This window comes from Muscardinus avellanarius, assembly GCF_963383645.1.
Source record: "Muscardinus avellanarius genome assembly, chromosome: 14".
Lineage (NCBI taxonomy): Eukaryota > Metazoa > Chordata > Mammalia > Rodentia > Gliridae > Muscardinus > Muscardinus avellanarius.
In genome coordinates, this window is record NC_137800.1 from 89012156 (window position 1) to 89032914 (window position 20759).

Sequence of the window (20759 nt, forward strand, 5' to 3'; positions counted from 1 at the left end):
CCATCTCACTCACAGTCCCTGAGTGGCTTCACCCCTCCCTTCCCAGGGTAGGGCTCCCCGGGAACCCTGCGCCCCAGCCCCTCACCTGGTGGTCCACCGTGCTGCCGTAGAGCCCGTTGAGGTTGGCGTAGTGGCAGTTCCTGTACCACCAGGCCCCGCGGTAGGAGACGGCGCAGGAGATGAGCAAGTTGTTGGGGTCGCGGTCGCGGGCCGAGAAGACGCTGCCGCTGTGGTAGCTCATGGAGTCCCCTGGGCAGGCGTGGGCAGGCGTGTGGGCGCCTCTCGTTCCCCCTGGGCGCCCCATCCCCGGCGGGCCACCCACCCCCCTTACCTGCGGTGCCGTGGTAGCCCTCCAGGTGCAGGCGGTAGTTCTGGGCGGCCGAGTCTACCCGGAAGTAGTCGTACTGGGCGAACACGGCCTCATCGCCGGCCCGCAGGTCCACCCGCATGGAGTAGTCGCCGGCCTGCGTGAGGCTGTGCAGGGCCTCGTTGCCTGGGGGAGCAGCCAGCTAGTGAGGGGCGTGGTGTCCACGGCCCCCCACGCCCTCCCTGGGTCCCCATCCCTGTGCGACACCGACCCAGCCAGAACTCCCTGGAGATGTTCCCAAAGCCGTGGGCGTAATCCTCCCAGTCCCTCCAGAAGTCCGTCTGTCCGTCCATGCGGCGCTGGAACACCTGGGAGGGGGGTGGGGAGCTGGTGGCATCAGTCTCTGGTGCCCCGGGTGGGCCCCCAGGCTCCCCGGCTTCCACCTACCAGCCAGCCTCCTCCATCCGTCTCCATGTCACAGAACACGTTCAGGGGTCGCTCACGGTTGCCGTTGAGGAAGATGGTGGTGGCCCTGGAGCGGCCGGCCCCATTCAGCATCTCCTCCCCGCAGTCCCGGGGGAAGGGGATCCGCAGCCCACCTGGGGAGAGGGCGGAGGCGTCCTGTTTCCAGGCCTTCCACCCGCCCTCCCACCCGCCCCAGCCCAGGCCCCAGCTCGGCCGGTACCGGTGGTGAAGGAGGTGGTCAGGGGGGGCGTGAGGCTCTCGCCCCACACGGCCTGGAGCCGGGCGCTGTAGGGGGTGGAGGGGTAGAGGCCGCGAAGCTGGTGCGAGGTGACCCCTCCCGGGATCAGGATCTCCTGTGGGACACACAGGGCAGGTCAGGGGCAGGCCACGGGGTCCAGCACGCCCCGCCCGGGGAGGGGAGCTGGCCGGGGCGGTGTGGGCACCTGGGTCTGCTCCCCGGGGGTGTCCAAGCTGAGCAGGTAGCCTGTGGGCGGGATCTGGGGCTCAGTCCAGGACAGCACGGCAGTCCGGGGAGTCACTTCCTTGGCCTCCAGGTCTCGGGGAGCCTTCAACCCTGAGAGAAGGTGAAGGGCGGGAGGATGAGGCCCATCCGGCCTCTGCGCCTCCCCGACTCCTCCCACACGCACACCCCGGGCCGCACCTGTGGTGAAGGTGATGCTGGCCGGGGAGGTGAAGTTGGGGCCCCGCAGGCCGCGCACGGTGGCCGTGTAGTTGGTGTGGAGGACGAGGTCACGCAGGGGATAGTCCACAGCGCTGCCCGGGGCTGAGCCCTGGAGAGGCGGGGCTGGGGGTGGGGGCGGCCTCAGCTGCTGCCCCCTCCAGGCCCGCCCCTGCCCCTCCTCCACGCAGAGCCCCCCCCCCACTCACCCCCAGGGGCTGTGACCCGGACTTTGTATTCATCCACAGGAGTCTGGGGGGCCTTCCAGTGCAGCAGGGTGGATCCCTCAGTCAAGTTCAGTGCACGCAGCTGGGTAGGGCCGTCGGGAACTGGGAGAGGGCAAGGGGTCAGAGGGGTCTCTTCCACTCCCCTCTATGTCCTCTACTCCCCTGGGATCCCCACTCAGCCCCCAGGTGCCTGTGCCATCCCCACCTCTTCCCCCGCCCAGACCCTCTCACCTGTGATGAGGAAGCCTGTGAGGGGCTCGCTCTCCTCGAAGCCGCGGACAGAGACCACTGTCACCTCGTAGCGGGCACCTGGGATGAGCCCCTGGAGGCCGTGGGTCTGGGCCCGGCCATCCACCTGCACACTCTGAGGCTCCCCTGAAACACGATGGGGGGCCGGGAGATTGCCCAGTGAGCCCAAGGGCAGCTGGAGATGGGCAGAGCAGAGAACAGGCACGGAGAAACAGCCCAAGAGGACGCCCCAACCCCGTACCTCCGTCCGCCAGCTGGTAGGAGACTTTGAAGCTGTCCACCCTGGACGGTGGTGGGGTCCAGCTGACCTTGGCCGAGGTCTCTCCAATTTCGCTGAACTGGAGGTCGCGGGGGCTCTCCAGGACTGGGGAGATGGAGCAAGGCCCTGTGCTGAGCACAGGGCCAGGGAGGTGCCGGGCCACGCCCTTCCTCTGCGCCCAAGATGGAAGTCTCCAGATCCTCCCCAACTCCCCAGGCCCCCTCTGGCTGAGGCGCCCGGTGCCACCCTGGGGAGAACAAGCGCCCGGCCTGGGGTCTTACCTGGGCTGAGGGTGCGGGCTGTGCCCTGGATGCTGTCCGCCTTGTGAGGCCCGCGCAAGCCGTACAGGGTCAAGCTGTACAGGGTCCCGGGACGCAGGTCACGGAGCACGGCCGAGCGCTGCGCCCCGGGCACCGTCAGCTCCTGCTGCAGCACAGGACGCGGGTGCAGCTCCAGGGTGCTTGGTGACGGGACCCCGAAGCGGAGCAGGAAAGAATCGAAAGTCCCAATGGGGGCGTCCCAGTTGAGCCGCAGTGAACTGGTGGTCACATCGGTCACTGACAGCTGGGACAGGCGGGGCCCTGGGGCCCCTGGGGTGAGACCAGCAGGCGCCGGCTCTGTGGAGAATGGGTGAGAGAAAGGTCTGAAGGATAGGCACCCCAGCTCCGCAGCCTAGGGCGGGCCCCCTCTGCCATCCCACCCTGGTGCCAATGGGAGACTGCCATCCCAGGAGGGGTCCCCAGGGCGACAGGCGGTCAGGCACTGTGCGGGGTCTCTGGCTTCTTCCTCCCCTGGGTGCCACGTTGGGGCCCTCAAGTGGACCCCACTGCTGGGCCGCCCGGTCTAGGCCTGCCCCTACCTGTGGTGCCCTCGGCAAAGATGGGCCCCCAGCGTTTCCCTTCATGGAGGCCGTAGAGGAGGAACTGGTAGGCGGTGTTGGGCTCCAGGCCCGAGACAAGGACCTTGTTCTGGTCCCCATCGACGAGCAAGGCCTGGGGCTGCCCAGCCGCGTCCTGATACTGCACCACGAAGGAGTCAAAGGGGCCCTGGGCCACACTCCACAAGAGGCCCAAGGAGTCTGGGGTTGCCTCTGTCACGGCAAACACCCCAAGCCGGGGAACTTGGGGGGCCTCCGGGGACTCTGGAGCTGGTGTGTCCTCTTCTGGGGCTGTGTGTGAAGTCCAGAGAAGAGGCTGGGAGGGGGTGCAATGGGGCCGGCCCTTTCATCTTGGCCCCCACGGAGTGAGTCCTGGGGCTGGCCCAAAGGCATTCTACCTCCAAGCTACACCCCCAAGCTACACCTCAGCCTTTGTGTGTGTGGGGGGGCGGGACTGGGGATGGAACCCAGGGGCTTTCAACCTCTGGGCTATACTCCCAGATCTATTTTACACTTTATTTGGAAATAGGGTCTCACTAAGTTGCTGAGAGCCTCACTAAGTAGCTGAGGCTGGCTTCGAACCTGCGCGAACCTCCTGTCTCAGCCTCCCAAGTGCTGGGATTACAAATGTACGCTACCATGCCTGTGTCCTTATTTATTTATTTATTGAAGTACTGGGGATGGGACATTCTACCTCTGAGCTATACCCCCAGCCCTATTTTTTTATTCTTTATTTTGAAACAGGGTCTCACTGAGTTGCAAAGGGCCTCACTAAGTAGCTGAGGCTGTCTGCGAACTGCGATCCTCCTGTCTCAGCCTCCCAAATGCTGGGATTACAAGCGTGCGCCACCACGCCTGGCTATTTTTTATTTTGAAACGAGGCCTCACTGAGTTGCTTAGGCTGGCCTGGATCCTGCAATTCTCCTGTCTCAGCCTCCCATGTACTGGGACAGGTGCCGGCCAGCATGCCTGGGTAAGCGTGGGGACTCTATAGATCCAGGCTCAGCTGTCAGTTGGAGAGAAAAGAGGGAGGGGCTGAGGTTTTTTTCTAGAACCTTCCATTTCTTGGTTCTGCCATATCTTTGCTTTGGTATTGACTCTGCCACCCCGGGCCCTGTCTGAGCCCCGGCGCTGGGGCCTGTCCCTGCTTGGGAAGCCGCTGTGGCCCCGTGACTCCCTCGGGGACGCCTGCGCTGTCTGCTTTGGGTCCTCGTTTTCCCTGTTGTGCCCCACCCAGCTCTGGCCATCAGCACAGGCAGTAACCGCCCCGCCCGGGACGCCTGGGCTGGTGGCCTGGCCCTGGCTGGAAGCGGGCACATGGCGTTCCTTCTGAGAACTGGCTGCCAACGTGACAGGCCAGCCAGCCTGTGGGGCCCACGCGGCCCTGGCCTGGCAGATCTGGGGGGGGGGTCAGTCGCCCTGGAAGAGGAGCCGGCCCCCAACCACTGGCTTCTCGTGTTGCTTGCCTGATGCGTTTTTTCTTTTTTTTTTTTTGTATTTTTGGTTTTTTTTTTTTTTTTTGGTGGTAGTGGGGATGGAACCCAGAGGCATTCTACCTCTCAGTGACACCCCCAGCCCTATTTTTAATTCTTTATTTGAAAACAGGGTCTCACTGAGTTGCAGAGGGCCTCACTAAGTAGCTGAGGTTGTCGGCAAACCGCGATCCTCCTGTCTCAGCCTCCCAAATGCTGGGATTACAAGCGTGCGCCACCACGCCTGGCTAGCGTGGTGCAGTTTTGATTATTTTTTAAAAATTATTTGAAAAAAAAAAGATGGTAAATCAAAACCAAATAAAAATATAAAATAGGTCTGGGAGTGTAGCCCGGAGGTAGAAGGGCTTCCAGGAACCCCAGTACCACCAAAAAAAAAAAAAAAATTATTTGAGAAAATACTCCTGCACCATCCTGGGCAGGGAAGTTTGTCCCCATCTGGGCAAAGCCACGCACCCTGCTGGGAAGGAACGCTGTCCAGCAGGGGCAGACTGGGCCAGGGTCGGGAGCTGGGACCAGCACCAAGGCCTTTCTCTCCAGCCTGTCCCATTCTGGCTCCGCTTTTGATCAGCGGCAGCCTGACTTGGCAGCCAACTCTTCTTTGCCCCTGGGCCTTGGCCAAGGCACCCCCCCACCTGCCCCATCCTGAAAGTCCCTCTGTCTTTGGCCCAAAGGTGTGAGGAAGTTAGTTCCCGCAGGACGGACTCACCTGTCATTCCCAGGGCAGAGATGGGGCCCAGGCGCTTTCCTTCAACAAGCCCGTAGAGCAGAAACTTGTATTTCCTGCCAGGCTTCAGGCCCTCTATGGTGACCCCGAGCTGGTCAGCAGCAACGGGCACCGCCTGGGGCTGCCCGTCACTGTCCTTGTACTGGACCAGGAAGGAGTCAAAGGGGCCCTGGGCCACAGTCCACTCCAGGCGCAGGGAGTCCGAGGTCTCCTCTGTCACCGCCAGTTCCCCCATACGGGGCGGGATCTTTTGCAAGGGAGCTGTGGAGAGGGCCCGGAGAGAACCAGTCAACAGCAGCCCTGACTCCCCCTGGGAGGTGAGGGTATCAAAAGGTTCCCTGCGAGCCGGGCGTGGTGGGCACACGCTTGTAATCCCAGCATTTGGGAGGCTGAGACAGGAGGATCATGGTTTGCCAACAGCCTCAGCTACTTAGTGAGGCCCTTTGCAACTCAGTGAGACCTTGTTTCAAAATAAAGAGTTAAAAATAGGGCTGGGGGATGTAGCTTGGAGGTAGACCCCCCCTGGGTTCTATGTCCAGTACTGGAAAAAAAAAAAAAAGCTTCCCTGTGTGTGTTCAGGAGGATACAGACCACAGACAGCTGCTCCTACCTACCTCCCCTGTGGTCAGGGGGCTAGAAACATACAATAAAATCATCTGGCAGTGGGGTGGTGGGGCGCAGAGAAGGGGCAAACATCCTCTGATCTCCAACCCTGAGTGGTGCCGGGCCAGAGCTGAGACTCCCAGGGGTATCTGCGTTGTCAAGCAGCCCACACGGAGGGCTAGCCTGTAGCTAACACTGCCCAGCATAGCCGGTTCCCATGGCCACAGCCTGGGCCATCCCCACCTGAGCCCCCAGCCCCACACTAAGGCTCCCGGGTTGGGGCAGCTGGTGGGTGAAGAGCAGCCCCGTCTCAGAGGCTGTTGACAGATGGGGAACAGAAAAGTCTGTATACGGTCCCCAAATGAGGAGGAAGTATGGGGCCCCAGGCTCCACGGCCAACCTGTGACTCACGGTCCTGGGAGTGGGTCGAGGTCAGTGACCCGCTCCACGCCTTCCTTGGGGGTGCTGAGTCATGGGTACCCGATACCAGATTTTTCCATAGTCTCTGCAGCCAAGCCCTCCCTTACTTTCCACCTCTGGCCCGAGGGTTGGGATGAGCAGGCCGAGTGCCACCAGGGGGTTGCGTGGCGTGGCGTGGCGTGGTGGGAGTCTGCAGAGCCAGGAGCCCGGGAGCCCGGCTCTTGTTCCCTTCCTCAGTGGTGAATGAAGGAAACGGTGAACACAGAACATTCTGGATGACGTCTGGCTCATAAGGGGTACTTGCTTTTGGCCTTAGAATCAGGCTGAAGACAAAATGAACTTCCCGGGAGGGCCACGCTGCGGCCCCAGGGGCAGGGGAGCGGCACCTCTGGGAAGGGTGCAGGCAGGGCCGGGGCTTACCCGTGGCGCCCTCCGCGGAGATGGGGCCCAGCCGCTTCCTGCCCGACAGGCCGTACAACAAGAACTTGTATTTCCGATTTGGCTCCAGGCTGGGGACGGTGACCTCACGCTGGTCCGCGGCCACAGAGACCACCTGGGGCTGCCCGGCCCTGTCCTTGTACTGGACCACGAAGGAGTCGAATTCGCCCTCGGGGACGGTCCACGACAGGCCCACGGACTCAGGGCTCACGCCGGTCACAGTCAGCTCCCCCAGGCGGGGAGAGGGCTTCTTTTCGGAAACTGGAAAAGAGAGAGAGGGGCTTCTTGGAGAGTGTTACCAACAGTAATAGAAGTGGAGAGATGGCTTTGGGGAGGGCCAAGGCTCTGGAGTCCTGGGAGCCAAGAGGGGGCCATAAAACAGGAGCCAGCAAAGAAAGTGTCCCCTGGCCGGATGTGGTGGTACATGCACACTTGTAATCATAGCACTTGGGAGGCTGAAATAGGAGGACTGCAGGTTCAAGGCCAGCCTCAGCAACTTAGGGAGATACCCTTGGGTTCAGTCCCTAGTAACACACACACACACACACACACACACACACACACACACACACACACGTGTCCCCTGAGATACAGAAGGGCTAGGGGAAGGACAGTAGTTTGGAGAGTTGGATGCAGGAACATGTATCCCCACAGTCGCCACTCGGGGCAGAGGCTAGCCGGGCGCCCCGAGTGTCACTCACGAGTCTTCGCGTCCACAGAGACGGGGCCGTGGCGCTTCCCATCCCGGAGTCCGAAGAGCAGGAACCTGTACTTGCGGGCCGGCTGCAGACCCGAGACGACGGCCTCGCGGAGGCCCGCACTCACGGGCACCACCTGGGGCTGCCCCTCAGCATCCTTGTACTGGAGCAGCAAAGACTCAAAGGGGCCCTGGTCCACGGTCCAGGAGAGGCGCGCGGTGTCCGAGGTCACCGCTGCCACGGCCAGCTGCCCCAGGCGGGGCTCCACCGGAGGCTGTGTGGGGAGGGAGTCTGGAACAGAGCAGAGGAGGCTGAAGGGTGGAGGCCGGGCCTGCTCCAGGGAGGGTGTGCTTTTCCCAGGCTGGGCAAGGGACCTTTTGGGACCTCTCCTGAACTGTCTCCAGTGCACCAGGCTTTGCTGCGCCTCACACCCACCAGTACACCTAAGCCTTGCACACGTGCTAAGCAGGTGCTACTGCCACCATCAGGCCCCGGAGCAGGCTCTGGGGCCACAGGGGTTAAGAGATGCTTGCAAATTCCAACAGTCCGAGGCAGATTCAGGTTTAGGAGGGCCAAATTTGGAGGACGCTCTGAGTCACTGAGGTACCCAGCAAGGGAGGCCTGAGGGCACACCAAGCTAGGAGTTGAGCCCTGGAGAAGCTTGGAATGACAGAAGTCATGTGGCCAGGACATAAACTACCGGCCCATCCGACTGTGAATGAGCTCTAACATTCCTCCTTCAGTTCAAGGAGCAGCAGGGCCATTAAGAACAATTAAGACACCCTTAAGAAACCTTAGTGGTACAAGGATAAGATGGGCGGAACCCAAAGGGGACCAAAAAGAGAGGGACACGCCCCACTCACCGGTCACGCCCACGGTGGACACGGGGCCCGCGCGGCCGCCCGCGTACAGCCCGTACACGTGCAGCTTGTACTTGCGCCCAGGCTCCAGGGCCCCCACGGTGGCCTCGCGCTCCTCTCCCCCGACGCGCACCACCTGGGGACGCCCGTCCCCGTCCTTGTACTGAATGCTGAAGGCGTCGAAGCGGCCCTGGGCCACGGTCCACGACACGCTCAGGGAGTCCGGGGACGACCCCGTCACCGCCACCTCCCCCAGCTGCGGCTCCTCGGGGGGCTCCGTGCTGGGCTCTGTGGGGCTGGGGGGCTCTTCCTCTGCGGCTGAGAAGGGGACACGCGAGGGTGAGGCAGGCCTGGGAGATGTCCTGGGCACCACTGGGTGCCGGGCAGGGCAGAGAAGCCCACCGTCGGGGCGGGAGGTCCTGCCCAGCTGACGGGCGACACACAGGCGCGGGCTCCGGGCAGTTGCGGGCACCTGGGGCAGCCCCCAGGAGCACAGACCCCGCCAGCCTCCCCGCCCAGGAGCAGACCCAGGCCCGCCCAGGGGAGGCGCAGGCCTGTGCTGATGGCCAGTCGGAGCTGATGGCCAGAGGCTCACCTCCCACCGCCCGCCCTGGGCCCCGCGGCCCACTCACCCGTCACCCCGACGGCCGACACGGGGCCCACGCGCTGGCCGCTGTGGACGCCGTACAGGTTCATCTTGTACTTGTGGTCCGGCTCCAGCCCCGAGATGGTCGCCTGGTCCTCGTGGCCCGGCACCCGCACCACCTTGGGCTGCCCGTCCCCGTTCCGGTACTGCAGCAGGAAGTGGTCAAACTGCCCCTCGGGGACCGTCCAGGACAGGCTGAGGGAGTCTGGGGCGGCGTGGGTCACGGCCAGCTCCCCCAGGCGCGGCTTGACGGGCGGCTCGGGGGTGGTGGTGGGCACCGCTTGGGTGGTCGTGGCTTCCTCTGGGGCTGGACACACACGGGAACAGGTGAGGTCCCTTCAGGACTCAGTTCGGCATAGAAAGGTGCCTTTGCAGGACATGGAGCACTGGAGGGCGAGGGGCCACCGCGGCGGCACGGGCACACCCTCTCTGCCCCTTCAATGTTGCCAGGCCTACCGCCTTTCCCAGACCCCGTGCCTTGGCCTGTCGTCCATCCTCACCATGACTCCTCCCTCGGCCCCCCAGCAGTGGTCTGAGCAGGCCCACCTGGCTGCTGTGCTGGGGCCTCCCTCCCAGGGGTCTCCTGGCCAGCTTCTCAATGACCGGGCTCAGGCCTTGGCTCCTGACCTACCTCAAAACACCCCTCCCAGGCCAGAAACGATCCCTCCCTCTCCCAGCGGCCAGCAGACCTACGTGTGTCCCAGTCTCAGCACTTGGGAGGCAGAGACAGGAGGGTCACAGGTTGGAGACCAGCCTCAGCAACTTAGCACGACCCTCAGCCAATTAGCATGACCCTGTTTCAAAAATAGAATAATAAAAGGGCTGGCGGGGTAGTTCAGAGGTAGAACATGGCTGGGATTAATCCCCAGTAATAAGAAGAAGCACTCCAGCCTCTTTCCTTAGCTCCTCCTAGGTGCCTCCTGTCCCAGGACCCCGCGTGGGCCACGGTCTCTTCTCACCTGGGTTTCTGCCTCCTCACAGCCTCCCTGCCTCCAGGCTCACCCCACACAGGCAGCTGGAGTCTGCACATACACTTCCAGTGCCAGTATTCAGCACAGACTTGGGGGCCACACCTCGTCCCCAGGAGGGATCCAGGCTTCCTGAGCTGCCCTCTGTCCACCTGCCCCCGAGAGAACGTCACACAGAGGCTTCCCTGATCCTCACGCCTGCTGCGCTCTCTCTGGCCTCCCGGGCTGCGCACCAGCTGGACACTCTCCACCGTTTGGTTTGGTCTTGGGTACTGGAGATTGAACCCAGGGGCAGTCGATCTCCGAGCTAGACTCCCAGCCCTTTTTAAAATATTCATTTTGAAATGGCCTTGCTAAGTTGCTGAGGCTAGCCTTGAACCTGCAATCTTCCTGACTCAGCCTCTCAAGTACTGGGATTACAGGTGTGCACTACCACACTCGGCTTCAACATACTCCTCTTCCTAAATCTGCCAGACCTCAGGTCTCAGCTGGCCCTGGGGTCCCAGTGGGCACACTGGCTTACATCGCCTGCCTGGCTCTGACCTTCTGGCCCTTAGACTACTGTGTCACGAGTTTCTTTCTTTTCTTTTCTTTTCTTTTCTTTCTTTTTTTTCTTTTTTCTGATGCTGGGGATTGAACTCAGGGAAGTTCTATCTTGAGCCACCACCCCTATCCCTTTTTAACATACATTTATTTATTTACTTAGGTACTGGGGACTGAAGCCAGGGGCATTCTACATCTCAGCTACATCCTCAGCACTATTTTATTTTTATTGGGAAACAGGGTCTCACTTAGTGGCGAAGGAACTCACGAAGTCGCTCAGGCTGGACTTGAACTTGTGATCCTCCTGTCTCAGCCTCCCCAGTACTGGGATTCCAGGTGTGTGCCACAGTGCCTGGCTTCACTGCCCTTTGGCTGGACTTGCTGGCTTTCTGCCTGTCCCCCTGAATATGAGCTCCATGGAAAGGTGACCACGGATGTGTCACCTGTGAAGTTCCATCAGTGAGGGGGCAGCCCGGCCACCCACGAGCTGCAAGGCTCTCTCGGCTCGGCCTTGCGCCCCAGCTGGCAGCTCAGCCTCTATGGCCCTGTGAGCATAACAAGTTTCAAGGCTCATCCACATCAGATAAGGCGGTGTGTCACTATCACGGGTCAAGACAAAAAACAAAAGCCAGCCTGAAAACAAGTCTCCACATAGACAAACTCAAAAATTTGCCAAACCACAAAAAATCCAAACATGCACACCCAACTCGGCTGAATGAGGTGGCTTTTTTTGTGTTCTTTTCAGTACTGGGGGTTGAACCCGGGGCATACTATCTCCAAACTACACCGCAGCCTTTTCAATGATTTAGTCTGAAAACGTTCTTGCTAAGTTGCTGAGGGTTCTGTTAAGATGCTTTTGTCTGGGCCTCCGAAATACTGGGACTATAGGCATGTGCCACAGAAATACTCCGTTTAACCAGCTCCGCAGGTGCGTGGAGGGCACAGATGCATGGGAGCACTACGCCTGTGTGAGCTGCTGGAAAAGCTGGACTTCCAGGCCCGTCTTCCCCGCCCGCCACGCCTGATGCCCACTCACCGGTCACGCCCACAGTGGACACGGGGCCCGCGCGGCCGCCCGCGTGCAGCCCGTACACGTGCAGCTTGTACTTGCGCCCAGGCTCCAGGGCCCCCACGGTGGCCTCGCGCTCCTCTCCCCCGACGCGCACCACCTGGGGACGCCCGTCCCCGTCCTTGTACTGGATGCTGAAGGCGTCGAAGCGGCCCTGGGCCACGGTCCACGACACGCTCAGGGAGTCCGGGGACGACCCCGTCACCGCCACCTCCCCCAGCTGCGGCTCCTCGGGGGGCTCCGTGCCGGGCTCTGTGGGGCTGGGGGGCTCTTCCTCGGCGGCTGAGAAGGGGACACGCGAGGGTGAGGCAGGCCTGGGAGATGTCCTGGGCACCACTGGGTGCCGGCAGGGCAGAGAAGCCCACCGTCGGGGCGGGAGGTCCTGCCCAGCTGACGGGCGACACACAGGCGCGGGCTCCGGGCAGTTGCGGGCACCCGGGGCAGCCCCCAGGAGCACAGACCCCGCCGGCCTCCCCGCCCAGGAGCAGACCCAGGCCCGCCCAGGGGAGGCGCAGGCCTGTGCTGATGGCCAGTCGGAGCTGATGGCCAGAGGCTCACCTCCCACTGCCCACCCTGGGCCCCGCGGCCCACTCACCCGTCACCCCGACGGCCGACACGGGGCCCACGCGCTGGCCGCTGTGGACGCCGTACAGGTTCATCTTGTACTTGTGGTCCGGCTCCAGCCCCGAGATGGTCGCCTGGTCCTCGTGGCCCGGCACCCGCACCACCTTGGGCTGCCCGTCCCCGTTCCGGTACTGCAGCAGGAAGTGGTCAAACTGCCCCTCGGGGACCGTCCAGGACAGGCTGAGGGAGTCTGGGGCGGCGTGGGTCACGGCCAGCTCCCCCAGGCGCGGCTTGACGGGCGGCTCGGGGGTGGTGGTGGGCGCCGCTTGGGTGGTCGTGGCTTCCTCTGGGGCTGGACACACACGGGAACAGGTGAGGTCCCTTTAGGACTCAGTTCGGCATAGAAAGGTGCCTTTGCAGGACATGGAGCACTGGAGGGCGAGGGGCCACCGCGGCGGCACGGGCACACCCTCTCCGCTCCCCCATGGCCCTCACTTCCCCGTGACAAGTTCAAGAGGAGCTGCGTGAGTTTGGCGCCCTGGGCTCGGCCGCACTCTGCAGTTTCCCGTAGGAGGAGGCCAGGCTCTGACCTCTGTGTTCTCTCAAGTCCTTGATGCTACAGGATTAGCTCCCAGGGTGGTGAGAGTGGGAGGTGATAAAACCCTTAAGAGATGGGCCTGGGGAGTGTGGTGGCACACATCTGTAATCTAGTACTTGGGAAGCTGAGACAGGAAGGTGGCAGGTTCAAGGCCAACCTCAGCAATTTAGTGAGACCCTGTTTTTTGTTTTTTGTTTTTGGTGTGGTACTGGGGATTGAACCCAGGGACATTCTGTCTCTGAGCTATACCCCCAGCCCTATATTGTATTCTTTATTTTTATTTTTTTTAATTTATTATTTTTATTTTTATTATGTATTCTTTATTTTTAAACAGGGTCTCACTAAGTTGTGGAGGACCTCCCCAAGGAGCTTAGGCTGGCCTAGAACCTGTGATCCGGTTTCAGTTTCCCAAGTACTGGGATTACAAGCATGCACTGTCACATCTGGCAGACCCTGTTTTTTTAAAAGAAGAAAGAAAAAGCCAGGTGTGGTGGGAGGTGGAGACAGGAGGATCCCGTAGGTTTGAAGTCAGCAGTGCTGGCTTAAGAGACCCTGTTTCCAAATAAAAAGTATAAAATTGGCCTGGGATTGTAGCCCGGAGGTAGAAGGGTTTCCAGGAACCTCAGTACCACCAAAAACAAAACAAATTTTAAAAAAAGCCAGGCGTGGTGGCACACACTTGTAATCCCCGCGCTTGGGAGGCAGAGACAGGAGGATCACGCAGGTTCGAAGCCAGACGCACTGGCATAAGAGACCTTGTTTCAAAAATATAAAAAAGAAAGAAAGAAAGAAAGAAAGAAAGGAAGGAAGGAAGGAAGAAAGAAAGAAAGAAAGAAAGAAAGAAAGAAAGAAAGAAAGAAAGAAAGAAAGAAAGAAAATATATATGGCTATGAGTGTAACCTAGGTGTAGAATGTCCCTGGGTTCAAACTCCAGTACAAGTAAATAACTAAATAAAACAGAAAAACCAAACAGGGATAACTAATCATAGATCAGAACATCTGTAACTGTGAGCCCAAATAAGCTTTTATTTCTTTTTGTTTGTTTATATATTTATTTTTTGCAGTACTGAGGATTGAACCGTGGGGTATTTTACCTCCAAGCTATACCTCTAGCCCTATATTTTAATCTTTATTTTGAGACAGGTTCTCACCATGTTGCTTGCAGATAGCCTCACTAAGTACTTGGGGCTGGCTCCGGACCTGCAGTCCTCTGTCTCAGCCTCCCAAATGCTGGGATTGCAAGCGTGCACCACCATGCCAGGCTAGCTTTCCTCTATGAAGCTGACTATCTAGTATTTGTTATAATAGCAAAAGCTCAGGTGTTTTTTTAGCACACCCTACCCCTATTCTTTATTTTGAAACAAGGTCTCACTGAGTTGCAAAGGGCCACACTAAGTAGCTGAGGCTGGCCACAATCCATGATCCTCCTGTCTCGCCTCTCAAATGCTGGGATTACAAGTGTGCGCCACCTCGCCCGGCTTTCAGGGGTTTTGTTTTGTTTGTTTATTTATTTATTTATTTATTTACTTTTGTGGTATTGGAGACTGAACCCAGGGATGCTCTATCACTAAGCCACGCCCCCAGCCCTTTATATTTATTTATTTACTTTTGAAACAGGGTCTCTGGGAAAGGGCTACATGAGTGACGTGTGCATGTATGCCTCTACCATCTTGAACTCCATTAAGATGTATGACTACAGTGCACCAATTAAAAAAATAAAAAGAAGCAGGTTCTCCCTAAATTGCTGTGGGTATTGCTAAGTTTTGGAGGTGGACCTGGAACCTGCAATCCTACCGTCTCAGCTTCCCAAGTACAGGATTACACGCACGTACCACACACGGTGCGGGCCTGGGGTCTTACTAAGGATGCAAAACGTCAGGATGGAGCCTGAATCTGCTGAGTACAAACCACCTTTTAACCGGCTCTGCATTCGCGTGGATGGGCGCAGACGCATGGGAGCACCGTTACTGGGAGCGTTATGTGTGTGTGAAGCTGCTCCCCGCCCGCCACGCCTGACGCCACTCACCGGTCACGCCCACGGTGGACACGGGGCCTGCGCGGCCGCCCGCGTGCAGCCCGTACACGTGCAGCTTGTACTTGCGCCCAGGCTCCAGGGCCCCCACGGTGGCCTCGCGCTCCTCTCCCCCGACGCGCACCACCTGGGGACGCCCGTCCCCGTCCTTGTACTGAATGCTGAAGGCGTCGAAGCGGCCCTGGGCCACGGTCCACGACACGCTCAGGGAGTCCGGGGACGACCCCGTCACCGCCACCTCCCCCAGCTGCGGCTCCTCGGGGGGCTCCGTGCCGGGCTCTGTGGGGCTGGGGGCCTCCTCCTCAATCTCCTGCCAGGCTGAGAGAAGAGAAAAAGACATAGAGGTCTCAAAGGTGACTTACTAGACAGGTGTGGTGGCACAGGCTTGTAATCCCAGCATTCAGGAGGCTGGGACAGGAGGGTCGCGGTTCAAGGTCAGCCTCAGCTACTTAGCGAGGCCCATTGCAACTCAGTGAGACCCTGTTTCAAAATAAAGAATAAAAAATAGGGGTAGGGGTGTAGCTTGTAGGTAGAACGCCCTTGGGTTCCGTCCCCAGTACCGGGGGGGGGGGGAGAACGACTTGCTTTGCTGGCGTCATGCAGGGGGGCAATAAAGTACATCCAGGGGACGTCTCATTAGCCGCTCAGAGGTTGACGCAGGCTTGGGCAGTCGCCATCCTGGCGCTCAGGATGAGGAGGGCTGAGCCAGCTCCCACAGCCGTCCTCTGCTGGCTGAAGGCTCAGCCCCGGACCTCTGAGGGCGACTGGGACCTACGTGTCAGGAGCCAGGGCAGTGCTCATTTCCTTTGACCTAATAATCCTATTCCTGGGCATCTAGCCTAAGAAAATTATTAAAAGCAGGAAAAAGTTTTAACATGGAAGAAGTAGAAGTCATAATGGGATTATTCATGGCAGAAAACACGTTCAGGAACTCAAATGTTCTGGAAAAGCTGATTAACTTTGTCTCAGAGCTTTCACCACAAGGCATCAAATAACCACTGAAATGCCGATGAATGCAGGGCCCGCCACACGGTAAGCGAGGGCCTGTGTCCCGCACACCGTTTTTGTTCGCGTTGCTGGGGATGGAACCCTGGGCCTCGCGCCCGCCAGGCAGGCGGGCACATTGTCATTTCTGGTGCTTATTTGGCGAAAAGGAAGGATTATGAGATTTTTTTCCCCCCTCTACTTTTCTAAGTTTCCAGAATGTTGCTATATATTTTCTTCACTAACAACCGTGGGCTTAAAAAGAGCTTCTGAACTATAAACATAATTATTCCGTGGGGGGAGAGCCATGGGGATGGAGCAGGGAGGGGACGTGAGCCCTTTTCTGCCCTCTCTATTTAGTGGATGCTGAGATTCACCTCGATAGAAGGCAAGACAAAGACAAGTCAGCCGGGCGTGGTGGTGCACGCCTATCCCAGTCCTTGGAAGGCTGAGACGGGAGGATCACAGGTTCGAGGCCAGCATGCTAACTTAGCTAGATGGTTTAAAAAATAAAATAAAACAGGAAGCTGGCGTGGTGGCGCACACCCATAACCTCAGTATTTGGGAGGCTGAGAAAAAAGGACTACAGGTTGGGTCTGGGCTCAGCAAGTTAGTGAAAAAGTCTTTCTTTCTTTCTTTTTTTTTTTTTGGTGGTACTGGGGTTCCTGGAAGCCCTTCTACCTCCGGGCTACACTCCCAGACCTATTTTTACATTTTTTTATTTGGAAACAGGGTCTCCTAATCCTGCGCGCGTGGCTGGCTTCGAACCTGCGCGATCCTCCTGTCTCCGCCTCCCAAGCGCGGGGATTACAAGCGTGCGCCACCACGCCCGGCGGAAAGTCTTTCAAAATAAAAATATAAAGAGGATTGGGTTGTAGATCAAAGGTGGAATGCCCTTGGATTCAACCTCCAGTGCTAAAATAAAAAACAATGGATAATGCAGACAGAATAAAACAGAAACAAAACCAAAATTTAAAACCCCATGCAGGAACACATCATTCTATATAGCGAACCAGGAACCTGGGCGGCAGACGTGGGGTGGGAGTCTCTTCCCCAGTCTTCACACCTTGCCTGTTATTTTCAAATAGTTGTGATCCGAATCCTTACAAAAAGTTGGAACTCTGTTTTTTCAATAAAAAATTGTAAAGCTGTTGTGTTATGTAAAAGTATTTTCCTCTCTCCCTCCCTCCCTCCCTCTCTCTCTGTGGTGCTGAGGATTGAACCTCTGAGCTATACCCCAGCTGGATATTTTATTCTTTATTTTGAAACAGGGTCTCACTAAGTTGTGGAGGGCCTCACTAAGTAACTGAAGCTGGCCATGAACCTCAGATTCTCCTGTGATGTAATCCCAGCCTCCCACGTACTGGGATTACAAGCATGCGTCACCACACCCGGCTTGTTAAAGCTTTTTTTTTTTTTTTTTTTGCCGGTTTGGGGATGGAACCCAGGAGCATTCGACCCTCGATCTATACCCCCGGCCCTATTTTTCAATTTTTTATTTCAAACCAGGGTCTCATTGAGTTGTGGAGGGCCTAAGTAGCTGAAGCTGTCCGCAAACCGCGATCCTCCTGTCTCAGCCTCCCGAATGCTGGGATTACAAGCGTGCGCCACCACGCCCGGCCTTGTTAAAGCATTTTTAATGACAGTAAAAATCTTTCTTCAAAGATGTCTAAATTTTTCAAGTATCCTAAGGTGGTGTGACATTGGGTGGTGTCCTTGGTATGAGTATGTATATGTGGTTATAACAAAGGAGCCTGCAACCAAGACAGAAAGAAAAGAAAATGCTGATAAGTCCAGTTTGGCTTGGGCCTGACATAGTTCCTTCTCATAGGTGGCCAGTGGTTGGCCATGAGGGAGTGGACGTGGGTATGGAAGGTCACACCACTGGACACAATCCTAAGCAGGGCGGAGGAGGGAGGAAGGTGGGGAGTAAGGCCCAGATCCACAGAGGCTGGTGAGGGGACCGAGGAGCCAGCCTGGCACCACAGGGAAAGAAAGACTCACCAGTCACGCCCACGGTGGACACGGGGCCCGCGCGGCCGCCCGCATGCAGCCCGTACACGTGCAGCTTGTACTTGCGCCCAGGCTCCAGGGCCCCCACAGTGGCCTCGCGCTCCTCTCCCCCGACGCGCACCACCTGGGGACGCCCGTCCCCGTCCTTGTACTGAATGCTGAAGGCGTCGAAGTGGCCCTGGGCCACGGTCCACGACACGCTCAGGGAGTCCGGGGACGACCCCGTCACCGCCACCTCCCCCAGCTGCGGCTCCTCGGGGGGCTCCGTGCCGGGCTCTGTGGGGCTGGGGGGCTCTTCCTCTGCGGCTGAGAAGGGGACACGCGAGGGTGAGGCAGGCCTGGGAGATGTCCTGGGCACCACTGGGTGCCGGCAGGGCAGAGAAGCCCACCGTCGGGGCGGGAGGTCCTGCCCAGCTGACGGGCGACACACAGGCGCGGGCTCCGGGCAGTTGAGGGCACCCAGGGCAGCCCCCAGGAGCACAGACCCCACCGGCCTCCCCGCCCAGGAGCAGACCCAGGCCCGCCCAGGGGAGGCGCAGGCCTGTGCTGATGGCCAGTCGGAGCTGATGGCCAGAGGCTCACCTCCCACCGCCCGCCCTGGGCCCCGCGGCCCACTCACCCGTCACCCCGACGGCCGACACGGGGCCCACGCGCTGGCCGCTGTGGACGCCGTACAGGTTCATCTTGTACTTGTGGTCCGGCTCCAGCCCCGAGATGGTCGCCTGGTCCTCGTGGCCCGGCACCCGCACCACCTTGGGCTGCCCGTCCCCGTTCCGGTACTGCAGCAGGAAGTGGTCAAACTGCCCCTCGGGGACCATCCAGGACAGGCTGAGGGAGTCTGGGGCGGCGTGGGTCACGGCCAGCTCCCCCAGGCGCGGCTTGACGGGCGGCTCGGGGGTGGCGGTGGGCGGCTCTGTTAGGACCGGGCTTGTAGTCTCGTCCCGCTCAGGCTCTGGATCAGGAGGAGAGTGGGGGATGTGTCTGGTGGGCGTCCTTGGCAGGGAGTCTGAGGCTCTCGTTGTAGGTCGGGCTCTTGTGAGGCCTGGCATGGTGGTTAGTTACGGGTTGGGGGTGAACACACTTGTGGGCAGGCCCATGGCAGGAGGAAGCCTGTGAGGCTGAGCGCCAGCCCAAACCCAGGAGCCTCAACACCTCTGTGTAGTGACAGAAAAGACACTTTGTAACAGCAGCAAACAAAACGGGTTTACACTGGGAGCTGCACCCGCTTGGATTGGGGAACCCACCTCACAAGGGTTTTCCTTTAGTATTCACTCTGGTTGAGAATGCTTTCCTAAGTATTGTTACTGATTTTTTAAATTTAATCTTTTGGGGATCTTGAAGACTGGACCCAGGGGCATTCTACCTCTGAGCTATATCCCCGCTCTTTTGAATTTGAAACAGGGTCTCACTAAGGTGCTGAGATTGGCCTTGATCCTGCGGTCCTCCTGTCTCAGCCTCCTAAGTACTGGGTTTACAGGCCTGCGCCACCATGCCTGGCTTCCTGAGCAATTTTAGAAACCGATTTTGGTTTCACTTCTGGGGATAAAGAGGCAAGAGGCCTGAGGTCATGTGTGTAACCGCGTGGCTTCCAAACCTGGCAGTGGATCTGCTGGCTGGGGCCAAAATCCTGTCCCTCTTGGGCCAGCTCTGTGCAATCATGTGCTTTGTTTCATTAGTCTACTCTTTTTGTATAGGTTTTTATTCTGCCTTGATTATTGAATGACATAAATCATTATCATGTTCATTTGACTGTTCTGTTTGGTGTGTGTGTGTGTGTGTGTGTGTGTGTGTGTGTGTGTGGTGTGTGTGTGTTTACTTGGAGTCGAACCCACAGGTGTTGTACCTCTGAGCTACACTCCCAGACCTATTCATTTTTTTTTTTTTTTTTTGGTGGTACTGGGGGTGGAACCCAGGGGCTTTCTACCTCCGGGTCATACTCCCAGACCCATTTATCTTTTATTAGAAACAGGGTCTCACTAAGTTGCTGAGAGCCTCATTAAGTAGCTGAGGCTGGCTTCGAACCTGCATGATCCTCCTGTCTCAGCCTCCCAAGCATGGGGATTACAAGCGTGCGCCACCACGCCCGGCTTGTTCTTTATTTTGAAACAGAGTCTCACTAAATTGCCGAGGCTGATCTCAAACTTGTGATCCTCCTGTCTCAGCCTCCCAAATACTGGGATTATAAGCAGGCGCGACCATGCCCGGCTTCGAGTGGCTCTTTAGAGGCCGCATGGGCTGAGGCTGAGGTCAGGCCCAGGTGTGCGGGACATGAGTTCTCTGGTCCCTGCCTCTTCAAGGGACCCGAAGGCCCACGTGGAAGGGTAAGGGGACGAAGGGGCATCCAGGGCTTGGAGTGAAGCGGAGCCGTGCCTAGGAGCTCAGGAGGCTCAGTCTCAGGACCAGCAGAATAAAGACACCTGATACCGACAATAAAAGGGAAACTGAGTCCAGCTTGGGGCGGGGCTCAGCGTCCCGCCCACTCACCCGTCACCCCGACGACCGACGCGGGGCCCACGCGCTGGCCGCTATGGAAGCCGTACAGGTTCATCTTGTACTTGCGGGCTGGCTCGAGGCCCGAGATGGTGACTCCGTCCTCCTGTCCTGGGACCCGCACCACCTTGGGCTGCCCGTCCCTGTCCTTGTACTGGACCAGGAAGTGGTCAAACTGTCCCTCAGGGACCGTCCAGGAGAGGCCCAGGGACTCAGAGGTGGCGTCGGTCACGGTCAGCTCTCCCAGGCGCGGCTTCTGAAGAGGGGCTTCCGGAGGCTTCTCTTCAGGGGCTGTTGAGAGAAACAGCATCTTTGCGGTTGCTGGAAAGAGCCTTTAGCTCAACTCTCCCCCTTTCTGGGATCCAGGTCAGAGGCAAGCCGTCTGGGCCTCACTCAGGATTCTTTTCTTTCCTTTCCCCTCCCTCCCTCCCCCTCCCTCTTTCTTTCTTTTCTTTTCTTTCTTTTTTGTGGTACTGGGGATGGTACCCAGGGACATTCTACTTCCGAGCTACACTCCCAGCCCTATTTTTTATTCTTTACTTTGAATCAGGGT

The 20759-nt window shown here is 58.7% G+C and overlaps 1 protein-coding gene across 3 annotated transcripts in view; it reads right to left on the minus strand.

Annotated features, from left to right (window-relative positions):
* The window catches only part of TNXB (tenascin XB), a gene marked incomplete at both ends in the record, with an annotated part of 51707 nt that overhangs the window by 236 nt on the left and 30712 nt on the right, over positions 1–20759 (minus strand). The window contains 23 exons of one of the 3 annotated variants that reach the window (XM_080709853.1): positions 86–249; positions 332–493; positions 579–675; positions 755–906; positions 993–1125; positions 1216–1346; positions 1434–1577; positions 1661–1780; positions 1910–2053; positions 2169–2291; positions 2468–2803; positions 3046–3354; positions 5263–5541; positions 6724–7002; positions 7443–7730; positions 8303–8617; positions 8932–9252; positions 11493–11807; positions 12121–12441; positions 14714–15037; positions 17708–18054; positions 18332–18668; positions 20201–20497. In XM_080709853.1, coding sequence (XP_080565979.1) covers positions 86–249; positions 332–493; positions 579–675; positions 755–906; positions 993–1125; positions 1216–1346; positions 1434–1577; positions 1661–1780; positions 1910–2053; positions 2169–2291; positions 2468–2803; positions 3046–3354; positions 5263–5541; positions 6724–7002; positions 7443–7730; positions 8303–8617; positions 8932–9252; positions 11493–11807; positions 12121–12441; positions 14714–15037; positions 17708–18054; positions 18332–18668; positions 20201–20497 — 5438 coding nt within the window. Of the gene's footprint in view, positions 1–85; positions 250–331; positions 494–578; positions 676–754; positions 907–992; positions 1126–1215; positions 1347–1433; positions 1578–1660; positions 1781–1909; positions 2054–2168; positions 2292–2467; positions 2804–3045; positions 3355–5262; positions 5542–6723; positions 7003–7442; positions 7731–8302; positions 8618–8931; positions 9253–11492; positions 11852–12116; positions 12442–14713; positions 15038–17707; positions 18067–18331; positions 18669–20200; positions 20498–20759 lie in introns of all 3 variants that reach the window. The other 2 variants (XM_080709852.1, XM_080709854.1) reach the window with 2 other exon arrangements.